At 36.1% G+C, this 17,652-nt stretch overlaps 2 protein-coding genes across 4 annotated transcripts; both read right to left on the bottom strand.

The window, feature by feature from the left end:
- Positions 1-265: 265 nt before the first annotated feature.
- On the bottom strand, positions 266-1,735 carry LOC104084486 (arogenate dehydrogenase 2, chloroplastic-like). Its single transcript, XM_009588359.4, has one exon. It carries the CDS (start codon positions 1,555-1,557, stop codon positions 376-378), a length of 1,182 nt encoding a protein of 393 aa, XP_009586654.1. The 5' UTR covers positions 1,558-1,735; the 3' UTR covers positions 266-375.
- A 1,108-nt stretch (positions 1,736-2,843) lies between these two features.
- LOC104084488 (uncharacterized) lies at positions 2,844-8,863 on the bottom strand. 3 transcript variants are annotated; one of them, XM_009588361.4, is made up of 7 exons: positions 8,710-8,863; positions 6,534-6,746; positions 5,241-5,310; positions 4,518-4,849; positions 4,181-4,322; positions 3,796-3,921; positions 2,844-3,364 (listed from the first exon to the last, which is right to left on the bottom strand). In XM_009588361.4, exons 1-7 carry the CDS (start codon positions 8,729-8,731, stop codon positions 2,980-2,982), a joined length of 1,290 nt encoding a protein of 429 aa, XP_009586656.1. In that variant the 5' UTR covers positions 8,732-8,863; the 3' UTR covers positions 2,844-2,979. The 3 variants fall into 3 exon arrangements, with proteins under 3 accessions (XP_009586656.1, XP_070037902.1, XP_009586658.1); XM_070181801.1 differs by having other exon boundaries at positions 5,241-5,307; XM_009588363.4 differs by lacking the exon at positions 6,534-6,746 and having other exon boundaries at positions 5,241-5,307; positions 8,710-8,837.
- Positions 8,864-17,652: the final 8,789 nt, after the last annotated feature.

Below are 17,652 nucleotides of genomic sequence, written 5' to 3'. Positions count from 1 at the left end.
CATAGGAGATCAAAATAGTTTTGGACAATAATAAGCACTCCAAAAAATTCCTTCCACTAGTATGCATTTGGCAGTTTACATGGTTTTGGAAGTACGGTATCACCACTCAATAATCTATTACTCTCTGGAGTCGACCTTTGTTTCACAAAAAGTAGTTAAAAATTAGGGTTATGTTTGATATGAAGTCTACAATTGGGGACGAGTTAACCACTTTACGGAGTCTAAAAATGCTAACAAGATGCAGAAAATGATACTCCAATCAAAGTTACAAAATATCAACTCTTATTAAACAAATCAACCACAAGATTGAAAACGATTTTAAATAATAACCGACTTGAATTTCAATATTCTTAAATATCACTATTTTAGCTAGGATCAAGAAATAGCATCTTTCTTCATTTCAACTTGCAAAGTTCCAATCTTCTTAGTAATAGGAGTAGGTAAAGCCAGCCTACTTTCCTTTTCCACCCTCTTCTCCAACTTCTTAAGAACTTTCCCAAATAATTCCATTTTTACACTCTCCAAAGCCATATCCAACCTCTCCAAAACCTCCATAGAATTACCATTATACACAAACAAACCATAATACAAATCAAAGCTATCAGCAGTTGTATTCTCCATCAAATTCAACAATTTTTCGTACCCTTTTGTATTTATAGGTGTTGTCTCCGGTCCTAGTTTTTGCAACACTCTGCCTATAGTATGTGTAATAAATTGTGAGCCAGCAGCATACTTGTCATGTTCAGAACAACTCATTTCCACCATCCTACAACCTTCTTTTTCGAAAATATTAATGAAATTGTTGACCCTTTGAATCCTAGAATCCTGTTGTCCAATTCGAACTTTGTCAAACATAAATGGTAGCCCCTTCCAATTGTCCTTTCCACTTGTTGGACCAAACATAGGATGAGTACATAAAATGTCAAATTCTTGAGGTAGTAATTGAAGAAAAATGTTCTTGGGAAATTCTTTGACGGATAGCACGTCTATGAAAAGTGTGTTACGCTTAAGCTTTTGGATGGGAAGGGAACGAAGGACTCGTTCGAGGGAATTAATGGAAGTGCAGAGTACGACGATGTCAGGATGTTGCTCACATATGTCATGAGGATCTTGGAAAAAGTTGACGTTTAGGGATTTTGCTACGGGGGAATAGTCAGTACGAGAATGAGCTAGTACAATGTGACCTTGTTGAATAAAAGCCTTGGCAATGAATTGTCCAAAGTTACCAAAGCCTATAATAGCTATTTTAAGCTTGTTGGAGTTGGAAAGAGAATACGATGACGTATTTTCTTCGATTTTCAAGAAACTCGATGATCTAGAAATTTCTTGAAGTATGGTTTGATTGTCATCAATTCGATTTGGATTTGAGGCGTTGGTGGCGGTGGTAGTGGTTACATCATAATTTTGGGCACGAAAAGAGAAGAGTAAGTGGTGTCGAGGTCGAGTTGAAATGATCAAATGACGAAAATGACCGTGGTGGTGGTTGTTGTAGAGTAGGGATGAAGATGAATGAGTTTGAATAATATTGTTGGATTGTATAGATGAAAGGGAAAACATGGTTTGGTTTTTATTGAACCTAATAAAAATTGAAGTGAATGTTAGTCTTCTCTTCTTAGACAATAGGAGGGAGAGAAAAAAGCACTCTTGAAATAGGGCTTGTTGTACGTGGAGGAAAAGAAAGCTCCCCTATTGTAGGAAGAAATCAAAGAGAGAGCTTTCAACTAAAGATGAAATGCTTAATAAGAGTTTATATAGGGGATGTTTGCGATTGTATAGGTGCGAGGAAAGCGACATAACAATCTAAATAAAAATATGGTAAATACAGATTAATCATTAAATAAAAGTGTACTATGAAAGAAAATTATTTTATTATAAATCTAAGGATGCTTTCTATAATATTACACAAATCTTCGCACATTAAATAACCTAGTAACACTCTTATTTATAATAGTTTAAAATCTTTTAACCAGAAATATGAAAACATATTCTTATATGTATTTGACTATAAGTATATTTCGACATAAATTAAATAAACTATCAAATATCGAATACTAAATAATTTAGGTTTTCTATTCCCAATTTTAAATTAGTCTTTCCAAAAAGAAAAGTTGGAACAATTCAAAGCACTTGTAAGAAGAGGTGAATTATAGAATTATACCTTTATTTTATTGAAGACTTTGTTGGCTGTCTCAGTCTTTTCTCGTGTGCAAACACCAATATTAGCACGTGAATTTATGTCAAATTCTAGGGCTGCTGAATTTTTTATTTGCAATTGGCTCAAATGTGACATTCGTAGCAGGTTCTCAACCTAGGATTGCACATACACTTCAAAGGATTGGATTGTTTTTAGATTCACTTGCTTTATTTTTGTGGGGTTTGTACTAGTGCGTCATTACATATCTAAGTAATATGTTTCGTATCGTCATGATTAAAATGCACAGAATTGAAATGCAGGAAGTGAAAGTGCCACATGACTGCTCATGGTGTTGGCGGTGCCGGATTTTTAATAAAGAATAATAACAATATATTCGGTGTAATCTCACAAGTGGATCTGAAAAAAGTAATGTGTACGCAAACCTTATCTTAACTCGTGAAGATAGAGAAGTTGTTTCCGAAACAGAGGCGGATCCAAGATTTCAAAAGGATGGATGCACTATTGTAATGAGGTGGATCTAGAATTTATATTTGACAGGTTTAACTTTAGTCTCTTACTATGAACCCACTACACTTTTGAAATTATAGGTTCAAAATTATATTCTTTTTGAAATTTTAGTAACTAATAAAACTAAGGCCTTTAGGAACAAGTGAAGTTTTAGTAACTAACTAATAAAACAACTATGATATTATTGTTAGGAACACAAACCCTTTATTCTTGGAAAGCATACAGTATATTCTATACAAAAACCAACTTGTTCTTCCCATAACACTCTTGGGACAAAACTAAGGCCAATAATGAAGAAACAGATTCAGTTTTTTCAATTATAGTTTCAACCATTCCAAGCAAGGACAAAGGCCCCAACAAAACCTAGAAGGATAGTAGTCTTTCATATAAACCTCTCTTCCATTTCCAATGATATAGAAACTGAAGGAGCGATTACGATCAGTCATGGTCACGCGAGTCACCGGGACAACAGAGATGGTGTGTCGCTCGCATATGATCCTTGCAGTAGTAGGTATAGAAGGCCTCTCTGCAATTACTTCAGAAGAGAACTTGTTAAGAAAATATGAATCAGCAAAGTAGGCTGGAGTGCACTGGTAAGCTTGGTTATTGCACAACTGAACTCCCTTCGCTCGGTGAAACACGTCATCTGGAACAGAACCTGCTCCACTTGTAGCGTTTACTTTCCGGGTTGAAAGTGTCCTCCTATGAAAACATGTCAAGTTTGCACGCCATGTTAGTCCTCTACATCAGTACCAAAATCTACGAGATACCTTAAATCATATGGATAAGTCGATAAGATACTGTTTGCTATAACGATGACCAAAGTCCTCATCTTTCACGCTTCATGGCATATAGTTATGTCGAACTAGACAAGTGAAGTGCTTTAGAGCCATCAATTCCGGACAGAACTATTACGAAACCACAAAGGGATTATTATGTTGTGATGGGTGTCAGTTAATGTGGGTATTCTGTTGGGCAATTGGTTTATTTTTCTGGACACAATGCAGGGCATAGAACGAGGCAACACAATAAATACAGAATGCCTGATCATTCAGTTGACAACCTCATGATTTCCTTGATTGTAATATGCATGACTAATTGAGTATAATAAATCAAAAGTAAAGATAGATTACCATCTAACAACAGCTACTTTCCGTGCCAAAAGAGAGCCACCACCTTGGCATGTTTGGCATTTGATCAGGCCACGAGATTCACATGTCGCACAAGGAATTTTCCCATTACCTTTACACTTCAGGCATCTGCAAAAGAAAGATGTTTTCGGTAAATCATTTAGAATTGTCAGACACCTCAATTTTCTTTTTTGGGGGGAGGGGGATCAGCAGTTTAAAAAGGATTTGCATTTGTTTCCAGAAAGGCAAAAACACTGAAAGAGAACGGAATTTAGACGCTGAAATAGTAGAATATTTTTTATTCTTTCATCTATGCTTAGTCAAGGAAAAAAAAATAAACTTGACCAAGAAATGCACTGAAACAGTTAACAATCTGTCAAAAGCTCACATTGTGTCAGATCCGTCCTTATGAGCAATTAGACCCCTTCCGTAGCAAGTCAGACACTGGGCCATTTGACCCTCCTTGTAAAACCCTGGATCTTGATCTGCATTGCAAGTAGGACAAACTATATTTCCACGACCATCACAACCTGTGAAACAGTTAGAGCGAAATCATGAAAATCACTCCAACTTTAACCCAAGAACCACATGATAGGAAAAGGTTAAAAGACTACGTAGACAGTTCAGCAATGACACAAGTTTGTTTTATTATACACTTTTTAAGAGGTTATTTTACTATACTATTAACAATGCAAAATGATTATCCCACAAACCATGTCTATTACCTGAACATTTCTCTATAGTTTCCGAATGAGGAATTCTCAGTCGTGACTCCTTGTAAGGCACAAACAATACAGGAAATTCAGACCTTAAATCCAACTCCCATATTCCCATTTCAGGCCCCTTGTCCTTTCCGTCAATGCTGCCAGTGGAGTATGGCTCCTTCTCTATAATTGTATCTCTCTCTTCCGTGAAAGTTTCTAGCGTTCCCACATAGACATTGCAATCTTCAATTGCATGAATCTTCCAGGTCCGAGCTGGACGACTTCCCCAACAGCAGCGATGGCCAACATGATCTATAAGCAACTCTCGTACTTCTACATCGTCTAGCACTTGCCTGCCAAAAGAGTTAGTTAATCAACATGCTGTTGCAAAAATAACCACAATGTAAAATTCAAGGAGCCAAAAAGGAAGAAAATATAGACGAATGCACAAAACTATAGTAATAATTAGTAACATATGGAAATCATCTTTATGTCGTAACTCTTCAAATATTGTAAGGTCCTAGTCCTTTTTATTACTTGTTTCAGAACACTAATTGGTGCACCAAAACCAGCAGTAAAGGAAAATAGTGCAACTATAATGGTAATGATTTCTAATACTTAAAGAAACACATATTTATTAAGTATTTGAAATCATTACCATTAGGGTTGCACTATTTTCAAATACTTAATAAAACACATGTGGCCCAAGCAAGACCTGTGTTCGGAGGAATGCTGTGTAATTACCTCCTTAGATCACCAGCGGCTTCACCTGCAGCTCCATAGTACCCACCTTGATAAACAATCCCTTGCTCTGCTAGAAAAGAGAATATAATTTATTTTCTAACGCAATATTCACCAATAAGACAGTGATGAAACTGCAGGGAAGTTATACATATACTCTAGAGCAAAAAAAAAAACTTGTGCCTTAGCGCAAGTGACCTAATCACAGCTGTGAACTTTACCAAGGAAAAACAAAAAGGGGATAAAGTCGCAAAGGCATCAACATCGTATCATGAATCATCCACCAAAATAAGGCAGTAAACATTTAGCCAGATAGCTTTAATGTATTTAACGATAGAACTTTCATAAAAGACATGGTGTTGAAACTTAATGCAAGTGATAAGACCAGAGGTTTGGTACTAACCAACTGCCAACCGTGAATAAGCAAGCACCACCAACATAGGTATGAGTTTATAAAGAACAACAACAACAACATACCTAGTATATTCCCAACAGGTGGGGTCTGGGGAGGGTAGTATGTATGCAAACCTTACCCCTACCTACCGAAGGTAGAGAGGTTGTTTCCAATAGACCCTCGGCTCGGAAAGAAGAAGAAGAAGAAGGAGGAGGAGGAGGAGGAAAGCAAGAAAGGAAGAGAGAAGAAAAAGAGGGAGATAAAGGATAAGTAGTACAAAATAATAACAACAGCGAATACAATACCTGAGGCAAACAATGAGTTTATAAAGAAGAGAGGAAAAAAAGGTAGGCTCTCAAGCCATATTAGAGAAGATTGTATTTAACTCCATCTTGTAATACCAATATGAGAAGCTCCTAACTCAAATCTGAAGGTAGGTCTATTACCCCCTTCATCAAAGTTCAATAAACTGAAAAGTCCCAAAGCTAGAAGACAATTAAAAATTGTTGTACAATTAAATCAAACCAAGCAAATGAACTAAAATGGTAATACAGTAAACTAAGGCAAAGATTAAGGACCTTTAGCGCTCAGCAATCCATTTTGTATATGTCACTCTTTCTTCTAAGTTTGTTCGAAAAAGAATGACATATTTTATATTAAAAAATTTTCAACTTCAAAAATCTCATTTAACCCTTAATGAAGTATACTTATAGCCACAAAAATATCATGGCATGTTTAAACCCACAGGTCCGAATGGTACTTTTGGAATTTGCCAAGAGTCTTTTGTTTTTATTAAAATCTATGCCCCGTCGAACACCACCTTATAAAATAAACCAGAGGGAGTATATAAAACTCAACACAAAATAAGCCAGTATAAGATAATATGTCCGCGGGCGACTTACCGTAAGATTGTGGCTGAGATTGGGATTGGGGAGAGCTAATCAAGGGGGCATGGAGATAAGGAGAGTAAGGCACTGACATAGAAGCAGCAGACCGAATCTCATCGACACTGACTTCTGATCCGGCCAAGGATGTCGTAGGGATCACAGAGCCCGCCCTTCCCACATTCTCATAAGAACTCCATCTCTCACTCCCTCTTTGACCTGTTTCCCTTGCTGCAAAAAGTCACGTGACTCCAAAATTAAGATATGCAAAAAGTGTAGAGCAAGAAAAAGGGTATAAGAATTGACACCAAAAAAAAAAGGAAAAGGGCCTAAAATGCCCCTTTACTATATGAAATAGGACAGGCTAGCCCTCCGTTAAAAGTTGGTCTCTATTCTGCCCTTGCCGTCAATAAATGGGCTCGTATATGCCCTCCATCACTAACGGGAGACTCATAAAGCCACATGGAATATATGTGAGGGCAAATTAGACCTAGTTCGAATTGTACAGGGGCATATATGAGTCAGTTATAATTGTCATTTCTCAAACACTTCACAACTCCATATCAGTTTACTTAGACACCTATTTGACAACACCAAACTAATTATCACAGCAAATAAACTAAGTCATAGACACAAACATTCAAATGAACGGCAATGACTTCATTAAATCCTAGTAGCTCAAACGGTTGGAATCATAACAAAAGACAAGAAAAGACAATGTCGGAATGTTCTAGTAGCTCAAAGGGGTCGAATAGGAGGTATCGTTGCGGACTTGCTGCCAATTATTTTATGGCATGGACTCCTTTAAATGCTGGGAGAAGGTTTTTCAAGTGCCAGAAGCATGAGGTAAGTAAATTTTTTGATGGGTTCTTTTAATTATTCCGATTTGCTTGTAAATTTATTTTTTTTATTTTTGGTTTTTAGGATGAAAAATATTCCTATTGGGAATGGCAAGATAAAGAGCTTCCTCCTAGAGTTTCAAATCTCATATGCAGTTTAAAGAAGGAAAAGGAAGCTCTAATCCGTGAAAGAAATGCTCTCTAAAGGAAAATTTGATCTTGAAAATGTTATGATGTTCGTCGATCATGGAGGAATCGAAGCCTTGGAATTGGAAAGAAATGTTCTAATGAAGAAAGTGACCGATTTAGAGTACTCAGTTGTGCTTGATGCTAAATTTCGAAAGAAGATGTGGATTTTCATGTGTGTGATATTGGGATGTTTTGTTATGTTCTTTGGATCCGTGGGAAATGATATGTAATGTTAGTGTTATTGTGGCTTAATTGTTGTGTTTTATTATGTTATGAAGCATTATGTTTTTGTACAAGGATTTAATGAAGTTATTGCCGTTCATTTGTTGTGTCTGTGACTGAGTTTATTTGCAATGATAATTAGTTTGGTGTTGTCAAATAGGTGTCTAAGTAAACTGCTATAGAGTTGTGAAGACTCATATATGCCTCTGTACAATTCGAACTAGGTCTAACTTGCCCTCACATATATTCCATATGGCTTTATAAGTCCCCGTTAGTGATGGAGGGCATATACGAGCCCACTTGTTGAGGGCAGAATAGAGACCAACTTTTATCAGAGGGCTAGCCTGTCCTATTTCATATAGCAAAGGGGCATTTTAGGCCCTTTTCCGGGGAAAAAAAAAAGGAAGATCAGGTATAAGCAATTAAGCTATGCAAAAGGGCAAAGCAAGAAAAGGTGATAAAAATTCACAGAAAAGATTCACGCTTTAAGCGAAACAGAATATGAAAAGAAATAAAAGGGTATAAAAAAATCTTGCAGAAATTCAAGTTTTAGGCATTTAGGCTATGCAAAATAGTAAAAGCAAGAAAAGGGTACAAAAATTGACAGAAAAGACTAAAGTTTTCAGCAATTAAGGTTTGCAAAAAGGGAAAAGCAAAGAAGATGGTATGAATATTGACAGAAAAAGATTCAGACTTAAAGTAATTAAGCTATTCAAAATTGTTAAAGCAAGAAAAGGGCATAAAAATTGACATTAAAGGTTCCAGCTATAAGCATTAAAGCTATGCAAAATGGAAAAAGCAAGAAAAGGGTATAGAGACTGAAATAAGAGACTCAATCTTTAGACAATTAAGCTACAGAAAATGGGAAAAGCAAGAAAAGGGCATAGAAATTAACATAAAAGATTCAAGCTTTAAGCTTTAATGATGATGGGAAAAAGACTAACCTGTCAACAGTGGCTCCTCCATTGCTCCTAACGAATTCAAAACTCAGTGAGTGAAATTGACTTCGAAATTGTTATTTTTAACATAACCTCCCCTAAGATGATATATATATATAACCAATTTGCCTTAATGAAGAAGAAATAAGACAGTCGTATTGTGAGACACTATGTAGGAAAATTATTATCTTCTCACACGCCATATGCTGTGGGGTCTAGAGCTTTGCTGGCACAGCCTCTGGAATTCTGCCGATTTATAATATGTGGAAGACTTGGCAAATGTCAATATAAAAACTTGATAAAAATGGTCCCTTATCTGGGTAGGTTTAAGATGGTCTTAATTATATTTAACAGACTTATGAAAAACAAATTAACCAAATATTACAGAAAAAATTTTCGTCCGATTACAAAAATTGTAATACCAAAAACTACACCAAATATATCCATCTAAAAATACTGCACTAGACACCAGAAATAGAAAAAAAAAATAGTAAAAGGTGCAAAAATTATACCTCTAAATGTCAGTTTCCATTAAATCCTTTTTCCTTCACATATCTCATTAAATCCAACAACCAAAATTGTTGTTTGGTAGAAACAAAAAAATACTCATTTTTAACAAATTTAAAGGATAAAAAACAAGATATATTTAAGGAACTATTTTGAATATACCTAAAAGATAAGTGACTATTTTTGTCATTTTCCCGCAATTTCACATATTTCACGCAGCCTATCTTTAAAAGGGAGTCTTTGTTATAAATATATTATATTATGGATATTCATTTAGTACTCCGTTGTAAATAAGCTTCCTAAAGAAGTTTATCCATATGAGATTTCGTCATAAATATATTTATCTATTTAGTACTCTATTGGAAATAAGCATCCTGAAGAAGCTTATCCTTTCGGTACTCCGTTATGGATAAATATTACCCATGGTAGAAGATTATCTATATCTGGTATAGTAACAGCTTACACAGCAACTTAGAGTAGCAGCTTGCAGCTTACACATCAGCTTGCAATAGTAGCTTACATAGCAGCTTCCTTTGTTCTATAAATAGAGGAGTTTTCAGTTCATTATGTAGAGAAGTTTGAAGTTTGAATAATATATCAGTTTCTCTCTATACTTGTCTTTACTTTACTGTCTTTATTTCATAACATGTTATCAGTACGAGACTCTGCCATCTCGAGAAAATACTTTGAAAGTATCAGAGGTACGAACTTTCTTTTTTTAAATAATGTCAAATCTTTCTAAACTTGAGTTTGTAGCCCTGGATATATCGGGCAAAAGCTACATGTCTTGGGTGCTTGATGCCGAAATTTATCTTGATGCGATAGGTCTAGCAGACACCATCAAAGATAAAAATCAGGCATCAAACCAAGACCATGCCAAAGCAATGATATTCCTATGCCATCACCATGATGAGGGCCTGAAAATGGAATATCTTACTGTTAAAGATTCACTCATACTGTGGAATAATTTGAAAGATAGATATGACCACCTGAAGTCGTTCTTCCACAGGCACGTTATGATTGGACTCATCTAAGGCTACAAGATTTTAAATCTATCAGTGAGTATAATTCTGCTATGTTCAGAATTATTTCCCAATTGAAACTATGTGGTGACAATATTACTGATCATGATATGTTGGAGAAAACTTTCACCACTTTTCATGCCTCGAATATGCTCCTGCAGCAGCAATATCGAGAGATGGGATTCAAAAAGTATTCTGAACTTATCTCACATCTTCTTGTAGCCGAGTAACATAATGGGCTATTAATGAAAAATCATGAAAGCCGACCTACTGGTTCTTGTCCATTCCCTGAAGTGAATGAGACGAACTTCCACCAAGCTAAGCGTGGAAGAGGACGTGGCCCCAGTCGTGGTCATGATCATGGTCGGGGAGAAAACTCTAATCGTGGTAATAACAATGCACCAAAGAACCCTCCTCACCACCAGCAGTGGAAAAGGAAGGAACAAAAGCATGAAGCGGTGCAAGCAGCAAAGCCAGAAAATGCATGCTATAGATGTGGAGGAAAAGGGCACTGGTCACGTACATGTCGTATGCCAAAGCACCTGGTAGAGCTGTATCAATCCTCCCTGAAGAAGACAGAGAAAAATGTTGAAGCAAATTTTATTTCTGAAGATAATTTAGACTTTATATATTTGGATGTAGCTGATTATTTTGTACTTTCAGAAGGAGAAACAAGTCATGTGATTGGTAGTGAATCTGTAGAAATGTAAATATTTTAATTTTTGTTGTTTGTAGTAGATAATATGGTTATGTAATTGTTGTACATAAATAAAAGTTATGCTTTGAAAATGATGTTTACTATCATATTTATTTTGTTTATGTCATTTTAAAGAATATGGATAATCCTCAAATTATGTTTGGATCAAAGACCAATCATAAAGATATTTGTGTAATTGATAGTGGAACAACTCATGCCATATTCAAGGATCAGAAATACTTTTCTTATTTGCATAAGGAAAAAGCAAATGTTTCTACAATTTCTGGTAATATAAGTTTGATTGAAGGATCCGGAAGAGCTACTGTATTTCTGTCTAAGGGAACAAAACTTATTATAGACAATGCATTATTCTCCTCCAAGTCCCGAAGAAACTTGTTGAGTTTTATGGATATCCGTCGAAATGGGTATCATGTTGAGACGATAGATGAAATGAACGTGGAATATCTTTGCATTACAAAGAATATTTCTGGCCAGAAATGCATTGTAGAAAAGTTACCAACTTTATCTTCTGGCTTATACTATTCAAAGATTAGTACAGTTGAAGCACACTCTATCGTAAACCGGAAGTTTACTGATTCAAATACTTTTGTGCTTTGGCATGGCCGTTTGGGCCATCCTGGATCAATAATGATGAGACGAATTACTGAAAATTCGAGTGGGCATCCATTAAAGAACCTGAAGATTCTTACAAATGATGAATTTTCTTGTGATGCTTGTTATCAAGGCAAAATGATCACTAGACCATCACCAATGAAGGTTGGCATTGAGTCCCCTGCCTTTTTAGAACGTATACATGGGGATATACGTGGACCTATTCACCCACCAAGTGGGCTGTTTAGATAGTTTATGGTCCTAATAGATGCATCTTCAAGATGGTCTTATGTGTGCCTACTATCATCTCGCAACCTGGCGTTTGCAAAGTTATTAGCCCAAATAATTTGATTAAGGGCACAATTCTCAGATTATCCTATAAAGGCTATTCGCCTTGATAATACTGGAGAATTATCATCTCAAGCTTTTGATAATTACTGTCTATTAGTTGGAATAAAAGTTGAACATCCTGTAGCTTATGTTCATACTCAAAATGGCCTTGTAGAGTCATTTATTAAACGGCTGCAATTGATAGCAAGACCACTACTTATGATAACAAAATTGCCCACTATTGTTTGGGGCCATGCTATCTTGCACGCAGCATCACTTATCCATCTCAGACCAACACATTATAATAAATATTCTCTGTCACAATTAGTTTTTGGTCATGAACCAAATATTGCCCATCTCCGAATTTTTGGATGTGCTGTATATGTGCCAGTAGCACCACCACAACGCAGTAAGATGGGCCCCCAAAGAAGGTTAGGAATATATATTGGGTTTGAATCACCCTCTACTATTCGCTATCTTGAACCATTGACGGGAGATTTATTTATTGCTCGATTTGCAGATTGTCGATTTGATAAAACAAATTTCCCACAATTGGGGGGAGAGAAAAAGGAAATCAAAAGAAAAATTGTGTGGAAAGTTTCATCATTATCTCACTTTGATCCACGTACTCCTATATGTAATCAGGAGGTCCAGAAGATCATCCATTTACAGAATATAGTAAATCAAATGCCATACGCATTTACTGATTTGAAAAGGATAACTAAGTCGCATATCCCTGCAGAGAATGTGCCTATCTGAATTGATGTCCCAGCAGGACCATCTACTAGCATGAGAGCTAGTGAAGCTAAAGCATGCCTGAAGCGTGGTAGACCTTTAGGTTCTAAGGATCGAAATCCTAGAAAAAGAAAATCGACAAATGATCAAAATGATATTATGAAGGGATCTCCTGAAGAGACCCAAGATCTGATTAGTTCTGAGATTCCTGAAGAAATTAATGAACCTGAGACTCAAGTGAGTGAGGAACTTTTAATAAGTTCTACTGGTGATGGGATTAATTTAAATCGATCTGAAATAATGGTGGATAATATTTTTGCATATAATGTTACACTTAACATTATGCAAGATAGTGAGAATCTTGAACCCCGATCTGTCGAAGAATGTCGACAAAGATCTTATTGGCCAAAATGGCAAGAGTCAATTCAATCGGAATTGAAGTCACTCGCTAAAAGAGAGGTCTTTGGACCAGTAGTCCAAACACCTGCTGGTATAAAGCCAGTTGGTCATAAATAGGTTTTTGTGCGAAAAAAGAATGATAAAAATGAAGTTGAAAGATACAAGGCTCGCCTTGTTGCACAAGGATTCTCGCAACGACCTGGAGTCAATTATGAAGAAACATATTCACCAGTTATGGATGCCATAACATTTCGATATCTCATCAGTTTAGCCTTACGTGAAAGGCTTGAAATACATCTAATGGATGTGGTTACAGCTTATCTGTACGGGTCACTTGATAATGAAATTTTTATGAAAATTTTTGTAGGATTTAAAATGCCTGAAGCATATTCAAAATCTCGGGAAATGTACTCAATCAGATTATAAAAATCTTTGTACGATTTAAAGCAATCTGGGCGCATGTGGTATAATCGCCTCAGTGAATATTTGCTGAAAGAGGGTTACATAAATGATGTTATTTGTCCATATATTTTTATAAAGAAAATGGCTTCAGAATTTGTTATACTTGCTGTTTATGTTGATGACATAAATCTTGTTGGAACTTCAGAAGAGCTCCAAAAGGCAATTGAATATCTTAAGAAAGAATTTGAGATGAAAGATCTTGGAAAGACAAAACTTTGTTTTGGTCTGCAAATTGAATATTTAGCAGATGGGATCTTTATCCATCAATCTGCCTATACAGAAAGGGTCTTAAAATGCTTTTACATAGACATAGTGCACCCATTGAGTACACCAATGGTTGTTCGATCACTTGAAGTGAATAAAGATTTATTCCGATCTCCAGAAGAGGATGAGGAACTCCTTGGTCCCGAAGTACCCTATCTCAGTATAATTGGTGCACTAATGTATCTTGCTAATGCTACAAGGCCTGACATAGCATTTTTTGTTAATTTACTAGCAAGATATAGTCCTTCTCCTACACTGAGACATTGGAACGAGATTAAGAATATATTGTGATATTTAAAGGGAACTCTTGATATGGGTTTGTTTTATGCTAACAAAGATAGTGCAGATCTTGTTGGTTATGCAGATGTAGGTTATTTGTCTGATCCCCATAAAGCTAGATCTCAAATCGGGTACGTGTTTACATGTAGAGATACTATCATATTATGGCACTCCACAAAGAAATCTATTGTTGCTACTTCTTCAAATCATGTTGAAATAATAGTTATTCATGAAGCAAGTAGGGAATGCATATGGTTGAGATCAATAATTCATTTTATTCGAGAAAAATATGATTTGGAATGTGAGAAAAGACCCACAATTTTATACGAAGACAATGTTGCATGCATAGCCCAATTGAAGGGCGGATTTATAAAAGGAGATAGAACGAAGCACATTTCACCAAAATTATTCTACACACACGATTTTCAGAAAAATGGTGATATTGATGTGCAACAAATCCGTTCAAGTGACAATCCGACAAATTTATTCACAAAATCTTTACCAACTTCAACTTTTGAGAAGATAGTATACAAGATTGGAATGCGGAGACTCAAATATTTGAAACAAAGTTTTCATCAGGGGGAGTAAAATATGCGATGTACTCTTTTTTTCTTACTAAGATTTTTTACCACAGGGTTTTCCTTATAAGGTTTTTAATGAGGTAGCTAGCAATGCGTATTACTAAATATGTGTACTCTTTTTTCTTCACTAGAATTTTTTTCACAGGGTTTTTTTCTAGTAAGGTTTTAATGAGGCACATTATCTTTTAATGAACATCCAAGGGGGAGTGTTATAAATATATTATATTATGGATATTCATTTAGTACTCCGTTGTAAATAAGCTTCCTGAAGAAGCTAATCCATATGAGATTCCGCCGTAAATATATTTATCTATTTAGTACTCTATTGGAAATAAGCCTCCTGAAGAAGCTTATCCTTTCGGTACTCCGTTATGGATAAATATTACCCATGGTAGAAGATTATCTATATCTGGTATAGTAACAACTTACAAGCAGCTTACACAACAACTTAGAGTAGCAGCTTACAAGTAGCTTACACAGCAGCTTACAAGGAGCTTACACAGCAGCTTACACATCAGGTTGCAATAGTAGCTTACAGAGCAACTTCCTTTCTTCTATAAATAGAGGAGTTTTCGGTTCATTATGTACAGAAGTTTGAAGTTTGAATAATATATCAGTTTCTCTCTATACTTGTCTTTACTTTACTGTCTTTATTTCATAACAGTCTTGGCACTTTGTCCCTACTTATCTTTTTTTCTTTTCACAGCCCCTGCCAATTCTACTAAGCATTTTCTTCTTCTTTTTGTTTTTCATATTCTACTCAAGATTGTTGTATTAGTAATTTAAGTTCCTTCAAATGTGATTTATTAAAGAACTATTTTACTTTGTGACTAAGAGAACCAGTCATATTAGGTTTTATAGTGTTTGGCATTAAGATTTGTGTGTCTCACTTCCACGACCATTTTGTTTAAATGGCTGAAGAAAGGAGTCCATTAGTGTATTGTTACTCAGGTTGTTCTGGCCCAAGTCTTTAATTCCACAAAGGCCCATATTCAGTGGAGGCCCAATAGAGTAGCTGAGTCCAGTAGTGTGAATTTACAGAATTTTCATAGGATTCTAAATAGATTCTAGGAGGACACGTGTTGTCCTCAGAGTTGGTTTGTTATGGTCCTTAGATGTCACTGTTCTGTTTCTTTTTTTTTTTTAAGGTTCCTTTTCATTGTATGCAAGGCATTAGAGAATTATAATGAACTTTTTTCTTCTTCTTTAATTTATTTTCCTTCTTTTGTTTCCTCGTTAACTTGGTAGCAGTCAATCTGCTAGAATTTTGGTACCAGAGCCATTGATTCTGGCAATCGAAATAGTGGATAAACAGCACAATCCGTCGGGTGATGATGGAGTTAAACGAGTAGAAGTTCAACTCCAAAGCTTTATTAACGAATTTGAGAAAAGATTGAATATAATGGAAGAAAAGCAAGCGAGCTATGAGACAAAAATGGTAGAAGTGACTGATACTACCAGACGTATTGAAGAGCTGCTACTAAAAATGGATAGTCAAAGCAAAATCGCTGGAGTTCACGGAAGCCCATTCATGGAGGCTGGACAATCTTCAGTCGCAGGTAATATGAGAAACAATACCCCACCTTTATCTCCTAACTCAACTACTGAAAATTTTTCTCTATCAGTAACACCACCTATACGTACACCCATTTCTAGCTCCACCACAAACCCTACTCTCAATCCGTCAGCGACGGCTTTTCGCCCTATAACTAGTTCATACCCCATGACTGCAAAACTTGTTCAACCTATTCTAAGCTCAGTTCCTACAACTACTCAGAATTTCATTCCTATGGGCTCGTATCTTATGTCCACACACCCTTACTACCCACAAAATATTCATGTTTCATTCACTCAAATTTTTTTGAGTTTGTTTGGCCTATTTTCTTCGAATCCTACTTCTACTAGCCCTTTTTCATTCAACCCCTTTTCACAGCCTATAAACCTACAGCAAACCTCTCCAGTTTATTTTGGTAATTTTCTAGCCACCAATACAATATGGGACCATTCTAATCAAGGGGCGTTAGATCATACCGGTTCATCTTCGAAATTGCCAAAGACCAAATTATATTTTCCTGAATTCGATGAGATGAACCCTCGAAGTTGGCTGAGGCAACGTGAGAAATATTTTGACCTTTATAAGATCACAGACGAGGAGAATATGATATACGTAGCCATTCATTTGAAGGATTATGTCGACAACTGGTTCGATAACTATGTATTGTACTAGGGGGAATGTCTCTAGGGCTCAGTTTTGTTTCAATATTTGCCAAAGATTTGGTAAAAATCAGCCCGTTGAAATTGTTGCCACGTTTAATCGTTTGGAACAGTTGACTGATATGGATAGTTATAAAAAGAAATTTGAAGAATTAAGGTGCCTGCTGACCTTGATAAACCCATTTGTCCTTGAAGCATATTATGTTTTATGTTTCATTGGAGGACTTAGGTATCATATAAAACCTTTGGTGCAAGATGTTGAGCCCAGAACCTTAATGGAGGCCTACAAGAAAGATAAATTGTATGAAAAATCTTTTAATGCCTTGTACCAACAGTTGCATTCAAAACCCCATCCCAGAATCACCTGCTACACACAAAAACCTACTCTGGCCATCACTTATCCTCGAAACCCTCCACTTGTGCACATAAAAACCAGTAACCAAAAGCCCATATCCTTGGTAACATTGAGAGAAAAGAACCTATGTTTCAAATGCTATGATAAATGGCATCCCGGGCATCAATGCAAAAACAAGACCTTTAATACAATGGAATGAGAAGAATTTGTTGATGCAGTTGATAAAATTGAGGAAACAGAAGTAGTGGCAGGAGAAGAAGCACTCGAGCAAGGTTTGGTGACCCTTAACATTATGTTGGGTCATGGTGATAGCCCAACCACAATAAGGATAGTGGGATGGGTTAAGGGATTCAAGGTGACAGTCTTGATCGATTCAGGGTTCACTCATAATTTTCTGGACCCTGAGGTGGCTAAAATTGGGGATGAGAGCATGCAAGAGTTGGGTCGGCCCATGATGGCCAGAGTAGCAAGCGGGCAGCTCTTACCGTGTAG

The sequence above is a fragment of the Nicotiana tomentosiformis genome, chromosome 7 (assembly GCF_000390325.3).
Source record: "Nicotiana tomentosiformis chromosome 7, ASM39032v3, whole genome shotgun sequence".
In the NCBI taxonomy this organism is placed as follows: domain Eukaryota; kingdom Viridiplantae; phylum Streptophyta; class Magnoliopsida; order Solanales; family Solanaceae; genus Nicotiana; species Nicotiana tomentosiformis.
The sequence above is the reverse complement of the archived record's forward strand: the minus strand, read 5'-3'. Positions and strand labels throughout refer to the sequence as shown.